The sequence below is a fragment of the Mastomys coucha genome, unplaced genomic scaffold, assembly GCF_008632895.1.
Source record: "Mastomys coucha isolate ucsf_1 unplaced genomic scaffold, UCSF_Mcou_1 pScaffold21, whole genome shotgun sequence".
Classification (NCBI taxonomy): Eukaryota; Metazoa; Chordata; class Mammalia; order Rodentia; family Muridae; genus Mastomys; species Mastomys coucha.
In genome coordinates this window covers 167,605,090-167,625,264 of record NW_022196904.1, presented here as the reverse complement: position 1 = coordinate 167,625,264, position 20,175 = coordinate 167,605,090, and the positions used below count along the sequence as shown (strand labels likewise).

General features: G+C 34.8%; 1 protein-coding gene across 5 annotated transcripts in view; it reads right to left on the bottom strand.

Annotated features, from left to right (window-relative positions):
• Positions 1-20,175, bottom strand: part of Hectd2 (HECT domain E3 ubiquitin protein ligase 2) — a 77,008-nt gene that overhangs the window by 6,776 nt on the left and 50,057 nt on the right. The window contains exons 7-18 of one of the 5 annotated variants that reach the window (XM_031390165.1): positions 19,417-19,462; positions 17,207-17,316; positions 15,354-15,502; positions 14,659-14,782; positions 12,272-12,371; positions 9,433-9,540; positions 8,491-8,623; positions 7,469-7,557; positions 4,326-4,484; positions 2,281-2,355; positions 1,358-1,445; positions 1,169-1,275 (exon numbers count right to left, since the gene is read on the bottom strand). In XM_031390165.1, the coding sequence (XP_031246025.1) occupies positions 1,169-1,275; positions 1,358-1,445; positions 2,281-2,355; positions 4,326-4,484; positions 7,469-7,557; positions 8,491-8,623; positions 9,433-9,540; positions 12,272-12,371; positions 14,659-14,782; positions 15,354-15,502; positions 17,207-17,316; positions 19,417-19,462 (1,288 nt within the window). Of the gene's footprint in view, positions 1-1,168; positions 1,276-1,357; positions 1,446-2,280; positions 2,356-4,325; positions 4,494-7,468; positions 7,558-8,490; positions 8,624-9,432; positions 9,541-12,271; positions 12,372-14,658; positions 14,783-15,353; positions 15,503-17,206; positions 17,317-19,416; positions 19,463-20,175 lie in introns of those variants that run through there. The other 4 variants (XM_031390166.1, XR_004123580.1, XM_031390167.1 and 1 more) reach the window with 4 other exon arrangements.

Below are 20,175 nucleotides of genomic sequence, written 5' to 3'. Positions count from 1 at the left end.
ACACTTTCTCATGTTGGGGTGACCCTCAAACACAAAATTATTTTTGGTGCTACTTCATAACTGTTTGCTACTGTTATGAATCATAATCTGATATACAAGATATCTGATATGCTATTCCTGTGAAAGGGTTGTTAGACCTCCACTGGGGTCATGACCCACAAGTTGAGAACCATTACTCTGTAACAAGCCAGAAAGAAAGCTACTTGCTTCTGCCACCAATGGAACTTTGATAGTCCATTTCTTTCTTCTTTAAAAACAACTCAAAAGAAAGGCTACTCCAGACTCTTATGATAAAATAGAAGGGACATTTGATAGGCATGATGGCATGTGCTTGGTTATTTAAGGTGAAAGAACCAGGGCTAGAGAGATGGCTCAGTGATTAAGAGCACTGACTGCTCTTCCAGAGGTCCTGAGTTCAATTCCCAACACCAACATGGTGGCTCACAACCATCTGTAATGCGATCTGCTGCCCTCTTCTGGTGTGTGTCTGAAGACAGCGACAGTGTATTCAATACATAAAATAAATAATTTTTTTTAAAAAAGAAAGAATCATATAATATTTACAAAATGGTATTGTAACTCCAAGTTACATGGCCAAGACAAACCAAAGCACTGTGAAAGTCCACTATGCTTTTGTAGATGAACTATAGGCTCAAGGTTGCTGACAAACCCCTTGAGTAGGCAGGGGTAATTACACAGCATGCTCCCATGCACCCCAACCCCTGGAGCTAGGCATTAACTCCCCTGCTATGCTCTGCTCCTATGGCTCAATATCCTCATAGAGCATTTAAAGCCCTAATTTAAAGCATAGCAGAAGAGAGAAAGAGCTAAAGTCACATTTTTCTCTCTCTCTAGTAGAAAGGATGAAAGAAGAGCACTACTGTTATTTATATTTTTAAAAACTTTTTATTGCTTCTTTGTGAGTTTCCCATCATGCGCCCCAGTTCCACTCATCTCCCTATCCTCTTGTATTCACCCAATGCCCCTGTAACTTTCCCCCAAAAGAAAATGAAAAGCACATAAACAACAAAAATAAACAAAACAAGGCACTTAATTTTTAAAAGTAGAAATATTTTGTAATTTTAAAAGCTTATTTACTATGATACTTAAGGAATTATCTTCTATAACATTACAAAACCTAATTAAAAGTTTAAAAATTTAAACTCACCATTAGGGCATTTGAAGCACACACACTGTGAAATCCACAGTAAAATGCAGCAAATTGCTTATAGATAGATTTGTTCAAAAGGAAGTCAGTATAAAGCTGTACATACTCTGGAAAGCAATTTCACATCTGTTATATAGCCATAGTAATAAAAAGGTACTAATTCACTCAATTTAATGGCATCTAACTTACCTCTTCTATTCTGATTGGTAACTGGAATCTTATCACCCCCTGGTTTTAAGTTATAGGATTTAATTACTCCAAATTCTTCTTGAAAAACCTGATGGGCGATACCGTATGTTAATATGTTGACATACTCTGAGGCCTCAGCAGCTAGCCTGTAAACAATTCTGTCTCTCCCTTAACACACAACTGCTGAAGCCTCAGCTTTCCATGCCATTTACATTAAGAAGAGGTGGCACTCTGAGGTAAAAAAGCAGGTCTTTAATCCTTCCTGTTAAATACAGTTCATACTTTAATAAAGCCCACAAAACTTGTATGGCAAGTGAGCAAGGTTTTTTTTAATCTGACACATCACCTCTCTTAAACTTCCTGTGTTGGGGCAGTGTAAGAGGCTAGCTAGCTTTTGATAAAAAGCAAATCAGTTATGGGAATGTGCAAGTGCCTAGGAGAGTACCATGCCCTTCATGAATTCATTTCAGTGCTGCAGACACATGTGGCACCACCTCTATTACATTACTAATTTAAAAATTAGTTAAGCGAGAAAGGATCTTGCTGCACAGCTCAAAATCACAATTCTTGTGTCTGAGACTCCTGAGTGCCAGGACCCCGACATACTGCTACACTCAGCACTCAGACTTAAGATCTTTTTCTTAAGATTTTACATGATTAGTTCTTGTTCATCTAACAAGTGCTTAGGAACAAATGACATTTTCTTTTTTTCTTTTTGTTTTTTTTTTTTTGAGACAGGGTTTCTCTGTGTAGCCCTGGCTGTCCTGGAACTCACTCTTTAGACCAGGCTGGCCTCGAATTCAGAAATCTACCTGCCTCTGCCTCCCAAGTTCTGGGATTAAAGGCGTGCGCCACCACTGCCCGGCAACATTTTCATATTTAAGATGTACAGCTCATTCACAGTAGTATGCTTTTATCAGTACCTGAAATGTTGAATAGAAATCTTCTTCAACGTTGCCTTCATATGATAAGAGTTCCTTTAATCCATGGGCCAATTCCTATAAAAATAAATCTGTGTTCAGTCTTTTACAATCAACTAGCATTACTTCAAACTGTAAGGACACAGACTATGAGTTCCTGACCTGTGAGAACAAAAAGTAAACCCATATTTTAAAACAAGGATTTGAGATGTACTTTCTAAGACTCAAGATAATTGTTAATGATATCTACCATCCATAGCTTGGAAAAATTGAAGTCCACACAGGAGGGAATCATCCAGTTCATACTACAGAAATCCAACTCTACACACCATGCTTAAGCAAACAGGTGTACAGCTCTCCTGGGATTTCCAGTGTAATTGCTGTTTCTCGGTCATACTACTGCTTATGGATTTGGAGTGCTTCTCATTTTCAAATCACATATATATATTTTAAAAGTGCTACTATTTTATGATGCAGTGTTTAAACATCAGACATACAGTTCACACATGCTAAGGGGCTTATCCATTTTAGTTATCATGTCTTCCTCTTCTAAGAAAAGCCTGAGAATGCTTGAGACAAATATTTACTTACAACTTCAGTTATATATGAACAAAAACTTAAAACTAGAACTGGCTCAATATTTCAATTTTTATCAAGTTGCATGAAAAAATACTCTTAATTTATATTAAATTGTTGAAGAGATAAATAATGTCATGGGTTGGAATAATCTTATTTTACATAATAAATTTTAATTTCATTAAAAAGCACAGGGACCAGGGCCTCAGAGCTGGCAGGGTAGCAGTAATTTTATCCTGATTACTATAATACATATATTACCCACAATCATCTGTAAGAAAGTCACACTTCAGTGTAGGAACTATAAAGAGAATGTGAAAGTCTACCATCAGAAATGGATGGAAGAGCAAGCTCAGAGCCTGACAACAGCGGCATTTCACAAGGAATGATACCTCCAGCTCTATTCTTTGCTCCTCCTGCATGGGAAATGAGCCTATCTCCTCCCCATGGTCTCCTGGGTCCTCCCTCATCTGGTATGATATCCACACCACATATGGGAGATCCTCCCATGATGCCCTTCTCCTAGGAGGATGTCTGTGGAACTTGCTCTTAGAATGAGGCCTCTCATAGGAGGCCCCATGTCCAAGACGCCTAAACTTCCCATGATGAGACCTTCTGCTTGCCCTACGACAGTAGATGGTACCCACTCATCCTAGCATGACTCAGCTGAACAGATAAGCAATTTTGTATCACTTGGTCTGTTTTGTCAGATCATGGTGCTGTATCTGCGTGTTTTCTGGAAGTACAATAGAAGAAGACTTCTCCCTGTTTCTAGCAATGAGAACAGTCTTGGATGGGAGAAGTGGGATAAAAGAGTGCCGTCTTCACTTGTACTGTGAAATGTGAAAGTAAAACTGCCAGCTGGGTTTTCTTATGTTAAAGTTCCTATTTTATACAAATCCAGGCTGGCAGAGACTTGATATGCCTATTACCATAGATATTTATTTTAAATTATGTTTATTTGTGTAAGTCTGTGTATAAACATGTATGCAAGATTGCAGAGGCCAGAAGTGTTGGATTCCCTGGAGCTGGAGTTAGAAATAGTTGTCAGCACTCTAATATGGGCACCAAGAACTGAACTTGGGCATTCTACCAGAGCCGTAAGAGCTCTTAACTGGTGAGCCATCTATCCAGCCCATTATTTGCTTTTGATAATTATTTTTAAAACAACCTAGTATTGTCATAAGGACATTAGGGCTCAGAGAGGTTAAATAACTCACCCAAGCTTACAAAGCCAATAAATGGCATGGTTGGCACTCAAGTCAATGCCCATCACACTTAAAGATCTGTACTACTCTGTGGGATCTTAGACACATTGCAGAATAGGTCTCTGTAAGGAAGCGGCTTTTTAAAAGTAAGACAGAGAAAGTTCTAAAAGGAAAGCCTGATTTTAAAGTAAGAATAGCATTAGAAGACTACAAATAAGGAGGCAGTTAGCATAACATGCCCACAGGTGTTAATGACATACTTACAGGCATAATCTGGCACAAGTCGTCAATGGTAACACTGCAGATGCCTACTGGTGTACTCTGATCACTAGGTACGACGGGAGGGCTCAGTAATTTTTTGTAACAGCAGGGAGGAAAACGAATATCCAAGGTGATGCTGTTATAAACAGCTAGTCCCATGAGCTATGAATACTAAATGTTAAGTATTAACATAAAATCCATGACAACAAATGAATTTTGAATTATGCACCAGTCTTCTTTCACATCTAACACTGGCTTTCTAATTAGTCCATCATACCTTTCTTTTTTCTTTAATTTCATTTTATTTATATACTATAAATATTTTGATTAACAAAAGCCATGGGAAGAGGTGTTCATTTGATAGGATTTAATGATTTCAGGCATTCCTGTAAATTATTTAATATATAAAAATTACTAAGTTTAACTAAGTATATTGGTAGTTTTGTAGGAAGTATTTGCAGAATTTGATTTTAGAAATTGCCATTTTTAGTTATTTAAAGCTTAAGTAAGACTGTGTTAAAGGAGTTGGTATGAATAAGATACGGAGGTACAAATGCTGTTAATGAGATAATAGTGTAAGCAGACTCATATAAAACTTGAAGGTCTAGAGTTCAGATATCTTATTTACTTGTAAAATTTGTCTACTTACATAGTAGAATGTAACTTATCAATCTGCCAAAAGAGGAAGTTCAGATCAAATTTCCTGTATTTTAAAGGTCAGTTATTAAAGTTACTTAAAGAGTAATTTATTTTATCGATTCAAAAGGAAACCTAAACACACAGGCCTAGCAAACTTGAATACTGTCAATTTAATTTGCAGAGGCAAAATGAGGGCTGAGACATAAGACACAGCTGTACTGTTTTCTAAGTAACTGCACAGGCCGACCAGTGTGTGTAAGAAGATAGATACTGCAAATACACTCAAATATATAATCAAGATAGTAGCAATGATAGTAATCATAATACTACAGTGTTACAATTCATAATTCTCCACAATAGTGATAGCCTCTAAACATTTTTCATTTAAAAAATTTTAATGCTAAAATCCTAAAAGCAAGTTGCCCATAGTAAGGAAGTAGGTTAATAGGCTTATGCTACAGATTTCTTTTCTCTCACAAAGAAATGCTTTACTGCACACTAAGTTAACCTGGTCTAGTTGAGACAGGGATGGAGTAATTTTTCTGCCAGTGTCTCTGAGTGCTTTGTGCTGTGGACAGTCTGAAAACCTGTACTGTACTATATTGTCTCTATACAGTTTCAATATCCTTTTTTGTATAGGTAATTCTACTTTTAAAATGTCACTGTTATTAATACTCTTTATAACATTTTACCATTATTATTTTGTTTCATGGCTCTACTACTTGTAAATCTAAAATCTTACCATATTTAAAAATAACTGTAGTCAAACACTAATTGTGTGAGTTTAATTTTAGACATACTTGTTTAACATGAAATATACACATAAGAACATGTTTAGTATGATCTTTAAGATACTGATTGAATAAAAACCACCAATATTATGAAAGAAGATAACTGGCAAGACACAATTTTATGAAAAGCACTATTTCAAAAGTTCAACAGCTAACTTTATTAGTGATATCAGGAAGTCAAAATATCACAACTCTAAGCTGTGATATAGTGTTGTAAAGCAAGATAACCACATGCTCCAAGAAGTTCAAATAGATCAAAGTTAGTAAAAAGTACCCAGAAGTTGGGCACACTCAAGTGAGACCTGTAAATTACAGGAAAACAGGAATCCATGACTTGTTCAGCCTTCTTGGATAGTGTGGAATTAGTCGCTCTGGACCTTAGCTATGACAATCTATAAGCATTTCAAATTAACTTGGCTATTTCAATGTGTAGTTTAATTTCCTGCTTTTTCTTTGATTTACTCTTTCAAGTTCCATATACATCCTCAGGATTTAATCATAGTAAATGTAACACGCCTTGGATAGATGTGCTCAGTACTTCCCCAAGTCCCAGGGTGATCACCACTGCTTTGTAGCAAGTCAGTAACAACTCAGCCTTTCGTTCCCCCACTCTCCTCTCAGCTTCAATCCCTACCTTCTCTGGGAAGATTACAACATACACCTTCTCCACCTCACAGCCTCACCACACTTATTTTGATGCTAATCTTGGCTTTAGTGAAGTCACAATACCCTTAGTACAAATTATTAATGCATGTCACAGAGTCATCTGACTGAGGATAAACTACCCTGCATTGATGCTCATCTGCTGATTTAAATGCTAAACGTCTCAAAGTTGGAATTTCCCTCTTTTCTACACATCTTCAGTTCTTGCTCATCTTTTTACTCTTCTTTTATTTCCCACAATTATATTTCTTGTAATTTAAAAAGCTAAAAATGAAAAATCTTAATCATAGTTTAATTCTTATGTGCAAAATATAGTAAAGCTTATTCTACTTTTTCATATTTTTAAGTTTAATTCAATACTCGGTAGTCATACAATTATAAATATCTTCATTTTTAAAATGAGTAAATTATAAAGATTAAAGAATTTCTTATATTTAACCCTAAAATAAAATAAATAAAAAGCTAATATACAAGGCATCTTTGTCTAATATCTAACCTCTCTTTGGTTCACCAGTGTAGGGATAAATTACACAACATATCTGAGATAGGGATGAGAAACGGCAAGTTGAGTTTATGATATTAACAAAGCTGTAAAATAATTATGTATGCTTTAAATATTTCCCATTGCATTCACTTTTCAATTTTTAGGGTTACCTCCTTCATGTCTCAGTATTTCAGGGTACATTAAAAAAGCTAAATTTAATTCTTACAATTTCAACTTAGTAAATTGAGTAAATTAGCACAAACTACATGGACAGAAAGTATTTTATTACAAATGGAAAATACTCTAGATTTTAAAAACTTTTTAAAAATTTTTGGTAATTCTGATATATAAATAATCATTTTGAGATAAGTCAGCCACTTTCTTTAAATGCATTGAGGATATATATATACATATATATATATTGCATATATATAGATTAGAGAAAATCTAATAAATCTAATATTTAATTTTCTAAAACAACATTTTTCTAAACTATACATTAAAAAAAAAATATTTAAAAAACAATCCCCAGTCTAGTAGCACCTCCTAGTGGAAAGTTTAAAGGATACAATTCCAACCAATCGGAACTCAGAATAGTTATCACATTTAAAGCTGCTAAACCAATGGCAGTGTGAATCCTTGTGGTATGTAAACATGCCTGTAGAGGAAACACAATGTGTCCACAGATGAAAAGCACTGGTAAGTACATATGAAATCTACCAAAGGCAAATCACCAGCAACAGTTCTGTTACAAATAATCTTTCATGTTAAAAATTTCACAGGATACATTTATAAATCTTAGTAAAATATTTATAGAAGGCATTTTTATATATTTGAGGTGTAAGATTTTACACATCCATCTATGTTATAATATGTATGATATGTATACCCTATAAACATAGAAATTCTCCTTTGAAGGAAAACATTTAATAGTTGCTAATAATTATGTAAGCATTTTCTCTAAATAAAATAAAATAGAAGATTTTTGTCCTTGAAAAATTAACTTATGAATTTCTATTTCATTTGTTTGTGGTTTATGTGTGTTTGCATGTTTGTGTGTTCACATGTTCATCTGTGTGTGAATCCACAGGTTGATGTCAGGTGTCTTCCTCAGTTATAGTCCATTTTATTTTTGAGTCTCCCACCGAATCTGGAACTGACCAACTAAGCTAGACTCTCAGGATCTACCGTGTTGGTCTCCCCAGTGCTGTTGTTAAAGGAGTGCTGGCAGTGCCTGGCTTTACACATGGATACCTGGGACCTAACTTGATCCTAAGGTTTACACAGCCAGTGTAGACTGACTAAACCATCTCCCAAGACCATAGACTTCTATTTTTTAAAATGACTATTTAATGAAAGAAGCTTTACATACAAGTACAGAAAAAAAAAAACAAACAAACAAACTATAGGCTTGTTTGAAAATTCCGAATGTTCTTTATTTCAACGGGACACTTCCATTCATTTCATTTATTCAAGAGAGAGATGGCTATTTCTGTTCAAATTCTACATTTACAGCTGATAAAAATGTAAGGGCTATTACTAAACTTCTACAAGTCTAGAGTGACAATGATCACAAACATTAAACACTTACCATAATCTGGATGGAAAATCTGGCGAATAAGGAGGAGGAACCATTCTTTAGTCAAGCCACCCATATCCAAACCAGCTTCACCTACAAATGTGACTTTCAACTTCTTCTTCAAGTCAGCTCTCTTCCGGGTTAACTATTTGAAGAAGTTATGTAGCAAGACAGAACAATGAAAAGGGAATTTATTTTTTAATTTTTGGGAACAATATTAGGCAGACTTTAGCTTATTTTTCCTTCCATAAATACCTATCCATTCATACATCTATCCATCCATCCATCCATCCATCCATCCAATTTGCCAGACAGTATAAGCTAGGTGTTATTATTCATTTTATAGATTAGAAAAAAGAATTAAGGGGCCATATGCCTTGACAAAGGGTAGTGCCCCCAGGAATCATAGTGTCCAATATTTTAATTTAGTAGACTATAATATAAAATAACGTTTTATGGCCCTTTCTCTTTCAACACTAAATAAAAACCCCACATAGATAAAATAGCCATTATCTCTTAACTACATGATGATCTGACTGCAGAAGTGTATATGCAAGGAACTTTGCAGTATACATCCAGAAGTCAATGTTCGCATGAATCTGAATAGGTCCTATGTACCCTATACCTTATAGGTCAGACCTGTAAATTTAGAGATGAGCAACCTGAGGTGTCGAGAACTAAAACTGACTTGTTATACACCTAATCAGAAGAAAGGTGGCTGGTCTAGAGTCCAGGTAGCACACTAAGAAACATGAATTCCATATTTAAGTATTATACATCAACTCCTCTGAGGAATTAACCAACTACTGATAAACATCAGAATGTTATAAAGCTTATTTATATGAAATTTATGTTAACTATATCAGAATTTATGCAAGTATACATATCTGCACATAGAAATAATAGTTTAAAAATTTTAGTAATAAGTCAGAACCATTTTGGAATAAATTATACCTCATCAAGTGAGTCGCTAACCAGATGTGTCCTCCTTACTTTCATATTTAGAAATAACATATTCATATCAGGTCTTTGTCTTCGAGATACTTTATCCACCAGACTTTGCTAATTAAATAAGAAAGCAAACATTTTTTCACTTTTACTGAAGGTATAATTTCATTTAAAACACTTAGAACAGTCAAAATAGCTTAATTCTTTTTTATACTATCTCTCACATAAATAATTTCATAAATCAATTACATACATTTTAGCTTGTGAAACATCTTATTATTACTTTATTTTGGAACCCTAGTAGCCAGTAGGTACCAAAATCTTGCTCAACTTTTATAGTGAGAAGGCTGAAATGCAATTTCCACAGGCCTCAGACCTTCAATAGCAAACTTTCCTGTGTAAAAAAGGGGGACATTTAATCCAATGCATGTATTCCTAGTGCTTAGCTCAGGCTCAAGCTATTTTAGATACTTAATTTAACCTAAAAGAATAGTCTATTTTTAGAAAGTAAAAAATTAATGTATCTGTAGGTTCAAAGACATTATCAATGTTCAGATCTTTAAATCTAACAGTTTTACTTTGGAGAAATATAAAGATTAGAAATAAAGTTATTCTACAAGATATTTATAAAAATATTATCAATAAACTCAAAGCTTATAACTATCCTAGCTATATCTAGTAATTGGAATATAATTCAGGTACTAAAAATGAGTAGGAAAACTACGCAAACAGTTCAAGCAGGGATTAAAATTATATATATAAAATACTGTGTTACCTCTGTTGATTAAAGTGTACCAAAAGAAAATTTACCAAAATGTTAACATATATGCTGGATGATACATATATAAAAGATTTGAGAAATGCAGTTTTCATGTTTCTCCAAAATATAAGCACTGAGTATATAAAAACCAACATATTAGAATTATAAGAAATGTATAAATAGCATTTATTATTCAAAATCAATATGCTTATATGTTTACTTATTTAGATAATGATTATTAGACTATTTCATTGTCTTTGGTGACAATGAAAATGAATTTTGTGCAAATAAGGGTCAATATTTCAGACGCCTAAAGTACACTAGTGAGCTATCACATAGTATCTCATGCCCTAAATCAAGTTTGAGACTTCTTAAGATTTTGCAGGTTACTATAATAGATGCCAATTCATACCCTCCCCGAGGCCTCCAATCTCCAGTGTGAAGACTCTTAGTAGAATTTTGCTTTTCTGGGTCCCATCTTAGCAAGGAAGTTTGTATTTCTGGACAGTGTCTTGTGGAGCACATCTTTGTCTTATTTTTTCTTTCTCATCTCTGATCCTGTTCTTGACCCTATGTAGCTGTCACATGTCGACAGTAAATTTATTACCTCAGATGCTAATAGAGTCAAGCTTTGAGGTCCTTTTCACTGGAAATGCATACTTGCCATAAGAATGCTTCAAATGAAAGAGGCCATCAAAGGCAGAATTTTAGGCAGTCTTATGGAACTTATTTATTTACTTAATTTTGCAACTTCAGATTACAGCATAAGCTGTGTGAAAGGAGTCACCAATCATTAATTCAAGTGGCACGGCAGTTAAGAAGAACCAGTGAGAACTAACAATGTTGCTGGGTCTTCGGTCTCTTTCTTCCCTCTCACCTTCTGTGAAAGGATATCTGGGGCTCTCCTTTCCCTTAGGAGACCTGCAGCATCTGATACATTAAGCATGAGTGGCAGCACACTGCTAGGGAAATCTAGATAAACTAGTGCTATCTACTTTATTTAAATTGTATCAAACCACACAGCCAAAGTGAAAAGAAATTACTTTAAAGAAAAGACACATGACACAGAAATGCAACTAAGTCAAAGTGTCAAGATGACTGGCTATACAGATTAACTTTTAAGCCAGTATCTGGTGTCAAATATTCCCATTTAATGCCATTCTTTGGGGGTAGCATGGCTTTGGAATTCTCTTTGGAGCAATAGGCAATAAAATTTCTTCTGATATTCCCATAATCAATGCAAGCTGATTTGGGGAACTTTTCAGGCACCAAAACCTTTGTCTTTTTCTTTGACATAAAAAAATATAGCCAAGGACTAAACTGTTGAGAAATAAAATATTTTTATTTTTATATTTTGAAATATCATAATTTATATTTTGTTGTTGTACTCTTGAACAAGACATGGGAATAATTTCTGTTTACTCTGTTTTTCTTTCTACTTTAAGAAGCTAAGCAACTCTTTCATCTTTAACATTGTACATATTCTCATTGTGCAGTAGGCACCAGATATGTGTAAATGTGTAGAGGAGCAGTGTGAGCACTCACTCTTGTGCTGTCCTCAACACTGGTAGGCAGTGCAGAGGGCCAGGGAGAAACCTCACCTTGCGCTACATTTTCCTAGTCTGTCCTACTGTCTGTGCATTTCCCATGTACTGAGAAACAATTATAAAACCTTCCACTCTCCTTGAGCATATTTCTTAGTTCTATAGACACATATTAGTTCTAATCACCTAATGTCTTGGTTATTTCTGATTTTCAGGAACTCCAGAAAGTGCTACAGTGTGAATGATCTGTGTTAATTCCCTCCTGGTCTCATCATGGTTACACAGTGAAGTCCCAACACAATCCTCCAATTTGGGTCTATCAGAAACACTTCTGCTGCACTTACACCATACTGGGAGGCAGAGTAGATGAGGGCTAGTCTATCTCCCATACTGTGAGCAGGATTACCTTGTTGGGGCAATAACATGAATTATATTTTTAACATTTCCTGATTACACTATAACAATTCACAAGACATTTAACTTATTTATTAGTTACTATATTGATTACAGTCAGCATAAACATGTTTTGTAGCTGGCTTACCCTTGCGATGCTTATCATCTGTTGTTCTGAGTCTCTTTGAATAATGATTTTTTTTGCAGCTATAGAAATAACGAATGGGTACTGACAGAAGGAAAACCTGCTTTACAAGTGAAAACAGAAAAAGCAAAATGGTGCATTTTTAGCAAAAGTACACTAAGGGAATCTAAGGTCCCTTCTTGCAATATAAAACATTACTTTTGTATGGTGTTTTACTATTCACAAAAGATTTTATGTGCATGAGTTCATTTCCAAACCTTATGAAAAATGTATCATCCCTAGACGTACAGTATTTTAACTATTTTTCTAAATATGTGCTAGTCACTTACATTGTTCACACAAATCACTTCCATTTTCCCAGTCACCTGTATTATCACCTGTGATAACATGGCCAGCAGCGAGAATAGGAAGCAAGGATTGATGGTCCAGAAATAGGACAGAATATTTACATGTTCAAATGAATATGCAATTTATTAATCAAGGACTATTTCTGATGTGTGAGCTTCAGAAATGAAGAAATGTAGTAGTAATAATAATATATAAAAAGCAGTCATAAATTAAGAGCAATATAATAAAAATGAGAAAGCTGTAAAATATGAAATATACTTACTTTTTACAAAGATATAACATTATTATCAAAGGGCATGGAAATAACTTGTCTCCCACATCAGAGCTAAGTCATACACTATATATAAAAGCCACAAACTCCTCAGACATAAATGCACATGGAAAGAATGAATATGGCAGCAGTAACACTTTGAGAGTTTAGACTCCCATCAGAAGTGGCTGCAGTGTAGATGGGGTATAGCTTAGTGGAAGTAACTGCAACAAATCCATCAATTTAAGCTGTATCCCATCTGAACACAGAAGTAGTGTATTTGTGGCCACTTGTTGCAAAGAAGACATGAGAAAGAAGAGATAGCCCTATGTACTGAACATCAGACAGCCTTTACTCTGAGTTAAAACTGGTAATAAATACAACTTGCTCAGTACTAGTAACTAATAATGAGTTACTAAAGCCAAAAGGTTTGAAAAGAAAAGAAATGCAACAAACCTAAAAGGATATATGTTGGTTTCATTATATACTTTAAAACAGTGCTTCTCAACCTTTGCCATTTTGGTATTATAAAAAATAAAATACATAAAAATTAAAATTACTATGTGCATGAAGTACCCAGTCAAACACCCACAGTCAGTAATGACCTGCCCTGAGTTCCAGATCCCATTCCAGAGTCCAGCTGACTTCCACGGCAGATGGGACCCACTGGAACACCTATGGAGTTAACTGTTGGTGTGCTGCATTGTGACTGGAAGGAGCGCATATTAAAAGCTGAGAATGAAATAGTCAAACTATTAGCTGATTTATGGCTACACTTATGCTAAAACAGGAATTAGAGCATCTTTGTAAAAGAAACTCTACCAAGAAAATATTCCTCAGACTGACTACAGTCCTTAGAGGAAACTGTTTTTCAGTTTTGATTGTTCATATGTACACTGAGATTTGAACAGAGGGCCATTATACATTTTGGGTCAATTCTGGTAGAATTACTGGAAAATTTTAGTAATCCATGTGTTTATGTGGGCTCTTTGGGGTATTTATGCCTATATTTACATCTTTCCATCTCCTGAATATTTCATGTTTGTGAAATAAACTATTTTTGGGATAGGCTTGATAATTTAATTCAAAGTAAAAATGTGGATAAAAAGTATAGTGTATTCAAGATTTTAGTCAAGCATTTTGAACATTTATTATTGCACTAAATAAACTACGAAGCTCCTTTTCCTGAAATATCAATTCTTTGAATAAATAATTCATAATCACTTTTTGGTGCAGACTGAGGGAGAAGAGCGAACATATATTAAGTGGCCATATGTGTGTGATCAATGAATTGGACTAGGTACTGGCACACTGTGGCTCCAAAGATAAAATGGCTTATCATCAGTTTTTGTAAATAAAGTAATCTAGAACATCCACAGTAATTCATTTACATAGTGTCTAAGGGTTTTTCATGCTAAAATAGCAATATGTATTATTCACAGAACTGAAAATATTTATCTTCTAGTCCTTTAGGGGAAAAAAAAAAAACATGTTGTCCCTGTGTGATGACAACACACAGGGTAGTAAGCTCCAAGAAACCTCATACCCAGGCGAACCTTGCTGTTCCTCAAGAGATACTATTAATTAAAGCAAAACTATATTAATGTGTATAAAGGGAAAATGTAGCAAAAGTTAAACCTCTTGATAGATACAATGACACTTTAAAGCTACATGTCTAAGTGATATGTTTATATATAGAGAAAATATATACATACTAGTTATACAAAGTTAAAATCCAAATTACTTCAATAGCATTTGTTAGGTAAATAATTAAATGAGCTATTGATCATACCTGTGAGAATTTCCAAAGCTCTGCCAAGTATGATACTCTTCCATGAGATCAATGTGATCCAATGTAGAATTATAGAAATCAGTGTAAGGAACAAGGGGAGGGTGAACCAAATTGTTGGCAGTATCTGTGAAGAGAAATTCTTATATAGTGCTCTTTTCCATCATGTATGTGATTTATTCTAATAATAAACACATTATTTTAAAATCTACTGGCTAGCCTTAACTTAAACTTCTGTTAAAATAACTACAGTTCCAATGAAAAGGCCACTTAAAAGTCTATGGCAAAAAATACAGCTATTTCTTGCTTTACAAAAAAGTGATGAGGATCATAAAAATATTTAGAGAAAGGGGGCAGGCAGATGGTTATCTACTCGTCATTTCTCCACCGGTGTCATCTCTTGTAGGAGTCCTCAGTAATTAGTGGGAATTCATGTTTTCTCAGGAATGAATACTTAGTGAAACATGTGCACTTAAGACTATAATACAAGCAAAAACAAAGCTCTTCCAGCCTTGTAAAACATTTATAATTAAAAATTTTATATTTTGTAAAATATATAAAATGGAAAATGACTTTGTTTTCTTCAAAATAATGGTTTAAAAGTTAAAGTTATCTCTCTAGCACTCTGCGACCCTTAAAAATATGTCCCTAATACTTATCAAGAGAAAAGGGAGACTGAGTGAGTAATCAAAACCTACTAAGTAAAGCCAGAACTTTAGCAGCGGATGGAATCCACCAGGTACACTTTGTTAGAGGCGGGAATTCTTCAGGTTTTGCTGGAAACAGGCGTAAAGAAACAAATTGCAGCAATCTCTCTACCAGTTGCTTGAATTTCTTCTGGGATAATCTGGTAAAGATTTTGAAATAATTCCAATCAAGACTTTCATTTCTTATTTTGTCAACATATTTGTTAGAGATCAAACTACATCCTATACAATAGAAGATAGACTATTCATTCTCACAAATTATATTAAGTTGAAAACATTTCAAAAGATGTAAAATCCTACCAATACTATTTCTCAAATAAGAAATAAACACCCAAATTACTGCAGTATCATTAATATAACTGTTAAGGCTTTCAGGATTTAGCCAGTACCATTATTACAAATCCTGTTCTTGAAGACTAAGATTTCTTCCTTATTTCCCAGATCAGCACTTGTGAACATAGAATAGTGGAGAGAACCCTGAGACCTTGGCAGGCATGAGTGCGATTCAGCAGGGTAGTGCTTTAGCCCTCATTTCAGTACTCATGCAGTACTCTTTTCTAACATGTCTGTGATTTATTCTAATAATAAACACATTATTTTATTACCTACTGGCTAGCCTTAACTTAAACTTCTGTTTTAAATAACTACAGTTCCAAAGAAACTTCTTTATAGTCTTCCCATAGTCTAATATGTTTTTAGTATTTTATGCTTATTTTTCATGATTATGTTACTTTAAAATGGCCTTCCAGACAGGCATGGCAGTGTACACCTGTAATCCCTTTGGGAGGCTGAGACAGGAGGATTGTGAGTTAGAGGTCTACTGGGATACATGGCAAGTTCCAGGCTAGCCTGAGGTACAGACTCTAGCCTGTCTCAAAAATCTAAAGGTCTACAATGTAATAATTAAGTGCTGACTATGTAATAAGTAAGTGCTGACTATGTAATAATTAAGTGCTGACTAGTTCCAATGAACAAGAAGGATGTGATGCTCTACACTGAACAAGAAGGACATGGTGTGTTGTACTAATAAAATGGGTGTGTTATGGTTATACTGACATTGCATATAGTGCAACCATTATGATCTCAATTTAACTAATCAACTTACATGGACTAAGCATCAAGTATAAGCACTCACAGAGTGGATGCTTGCTGAGCTGCCAGGAATGTAACCAGAGGCTCCTAAAAACCCACCCAAGCAAAGGCTCAGTGATGTGTGTTCGTTCAGCATTGATGGTGACTTCGCAAATACAGTTCGTATTTGAGTACTAATACCAATAATAGTAATTATTACTACTATAATTAATAGTAATAATTATTATTATAGTCATCATGAGAACTGACAGTATTTAAATTTTATTTTGGAAATATTTTGCCCTTTTAGTTTTTTCCCATCACGGAGAAATAACTATTAATATAAATATAGTCCTGAGGGGAAGGAGTAATGTGCTTTCATACTCTGGTATTTTTAATAAGGAGAAAGTATCACATATGTGTTAACAGAGAGACATAAAAAAGTAAATAAAAGGACACAGAATAAAATAATAGCTGAGCAAATCCATTTGAAATGTATAAAAACAGAAATGTGCTATATAAAAACTGCAAGTAGTTGATATTTTCAACAATTTTCACAAGAATAGTTACTTAGATTTAAAATAGATATTTATGTATCTTTTATGTATTACTAATATATACATTTTATGACTAGCTTTTGAAGCATTGCAAAGTATAAACATCACTCCTAAAAATCTTCAAAACATTTACATGTTGTAAAAGTTTACAACAGTTTATCATAAACTTAATAATATCACAGTTTAAAGTGAGAGACTATGAAAGTTTTTGTTTACTTTTTAAGCCAGTGAACTAGGACATGATGGTCAGCTTCCACTAAGGTAGCTATCTGTCGTAGCAAATGCGCATAGATGACATATGTAGATGTGATATTAAATTGAGGATTCTGAAAAAGATATCAAAGAGAACTATGTTAAAGTGAAGGAAAAACACAAAGCTTAATGAATTTTAAGTGGTAAATTCAGTAAGCTACATTTAAGTTTGTGTACTTCTTTAAAACAACTTGTTATTTAAGTAAAACTGGTTTCTGATACAGGCCTTGGAGTCATGACAGACCTGGGTCTGAGGGTTGATCCTACCACATATTAGCTGTGCACCATTAGGCATGGTTTTAAACTTTAATTTTCAATTTTCTCGGCTGTAAAATGGAAATAATACTGATCTCAGGAGTCATTTTGAGTTTTAAAAAAGAAAACATATAAAGCACCTTGTTCCATTTTTCATAAACGCTGGCAATCATTATTATCCAATTAAATAACAAGACAATAATGTGGGCTTATTGATTAAAAAAAACAAAAGGAAAACCAGGTAAATGTAAATAGTAAAATCTTTGCACTGGGAAATAAGTTGGCTTCATTTATCACAGAGAATAACAAGCATGCACTCTGACAACTTTTAAATGTTAAAGGACTGAAAGAATGCTCCTAAACTAAGCAAACCCCGTATTTGTCTTTCAAAAGCTGAAGCTCTTTTACAGTGTACATTTCATAAATTTCCATAAAAGTCCTATTATTAAAAATCAGGTGCCAGAGACTGAAGGAAGGACAAGCCAGCCTAAATATAGCTGTCTCCTGAGAGGCTCTGACAGTACCTGACTAATACAGATGTTGAGGTTCACAGCCATCCATTGAACTGAGTACAGGGTCCCCAATGAAGGAGTTAGAGAAAGGACCTATGGAGCTGAGGGGTTTGCAGCCCCTTAGGACGAACAACAATATGAACTAACTAGTACCCTTAGAGCTCCCAGGGTCTCAGCCACCAACCAAGGACTGTACATGGTGGGTCTGATTGTTCTGGCAGCACATATATAGTAGAGGATTGTAAATTCAATCATCAATAGGAGGAGAGGCCCTGTGAAGGTTCTGTGCCCTAGTGTAGGGGAATGCCAGGGCCAATAAGTGGGAGAGAGTGGGATGGCAGGCATGGGGAAGGGGGAGGCAACAGGGGTTTGTTTTTGTTGTTTTTGTTTCTTTGTTTGTTTTTGGAGGGGAAACTGTGAAAGGAGAAATTTACATGTAAATAAAGAAAATATCTAATAAAAAAAAAAAAAATCAGGTGCCAGGTGGAGAGCTGGCCCGGTGCTTCAGAGTGCCTGCTGCCTTGCTGAGCTCAGGAGTCTGGTTCTAGCACTGAGAGCTGTGTGCAGTGTAAGTCCCAGGGCATCTGACTTTAACCTTCCTGAGTATTCTACACAAGTAGCTCACACACAGATACACAAAAAGTAAAAATAATATTTTAGAAATTAACCCAATTGTGATAAAAGAGAACACTGTTTTTCAAAACTGAGTAATGGGCAGGAGTGAACTCAGAGCACTGAGTGCTTCACCCAGCAACAACTCTGGGAAAGGGTGATGTGTGAGCAGAACTTCCAGCTCACTCACACATGCCTCTGAGGGAGCTGAGCTTTAGGGGTCATTTTATACCCTTTCTTATCTACATGTTTTCTATACTATAGCTTCAAATGAGTTAACATACCCGAACAACTTGGGTAAATTATAAAGAATGATGTAAACGTAGTGTTAACTAAGATAATATTTTTTAAAAAAAATTAAAAATAAAAAATTGCTTTTACTTAATAGTTTAGTATGTTTTCATATTTTTGAATCCACCTCTCTCATGAGAAAGTATTAATTTGCTTTCTAACAAATAGTAACAACTTTTATGCTTCTATCAGAATTATAATGAACATTAGTAAAAAACAGAAACCTGTATATGAGGACATTCTGTGGCCTGTGACAATTAGTTCAAAGGAAAGAGTGAGTGGCAAGGGAAGAAGAGCCATCTGCTCAGGAACACTGGCAGGGAGGGAGGAGCTCACTCGTCACTCACCCGAGTTAGCGTCCAGATGCTTGGTACAATGCTAGCCTTTGGGTTCCACGTAAACATTATTCTAAAGAGTATTAATACTATTGCCAAGTAACTGTTATAGGATAGAATTTAATTTGCATATGCAGATTGACATATGACTTCAATAACTCTAACTTACCTGTAGCAGTATAAAATATGCTCTAAGATCATCTTTTGTTCGTGGACTGAAAAAGGAACATGCATGATTGATTTCAGATGAGTGTTTAATTTTACAGTATCTAACAAAATATGACCATTATATGTGTTTGTAAGAACTGAGAAGCCAAAATGAATTTAGGTTTACATGCATTATTTTTATTGAGATATAAATATGTCTCCAGTGTGCTTTCAAAGTAGTAGGCTGGTTCTGAGTATCACTTAAAGAGCAAGTTACAGAGGAAGGCTGTAGCATTTTAAAGTAAAAGGCAGACTACGGAAATGGTTAAAAGTCTAATGAATAATCAGTAATTTAAAAATACATTTTATTTTAACATGGATTATTTTTACTTAATATTTATTTATACATTAAAGAAAGAAAATATGCTTCAGTCCACTCCTGAAGTGACTGAAATATCTGCAAACCGGCAACAAACAGGCTGATAGTGGATCCACATCTCTCCTGCTCCTTCAGATCCAATCTCCAGCTCTGAAGCAGAAAACCTGCTGTGGTCTCTTTTCCTTTCTGGTCCTACCTCTAAACTGATCACAACCTTCTCCTCCAATTCAACACATTATCCAAACCTCTAATAGCAGCAGGCATAACCTGGAAAAATATCAGCTGAGTAGGCCATGGAAGCAGGTCCACAGAAAATTTCCTACTAGGCAGCATACAGCAATCACACTCTAAAAAGCCAAAGAATAAACAGAAACCTAGGAACAAAACTCCATTCAACAAAGA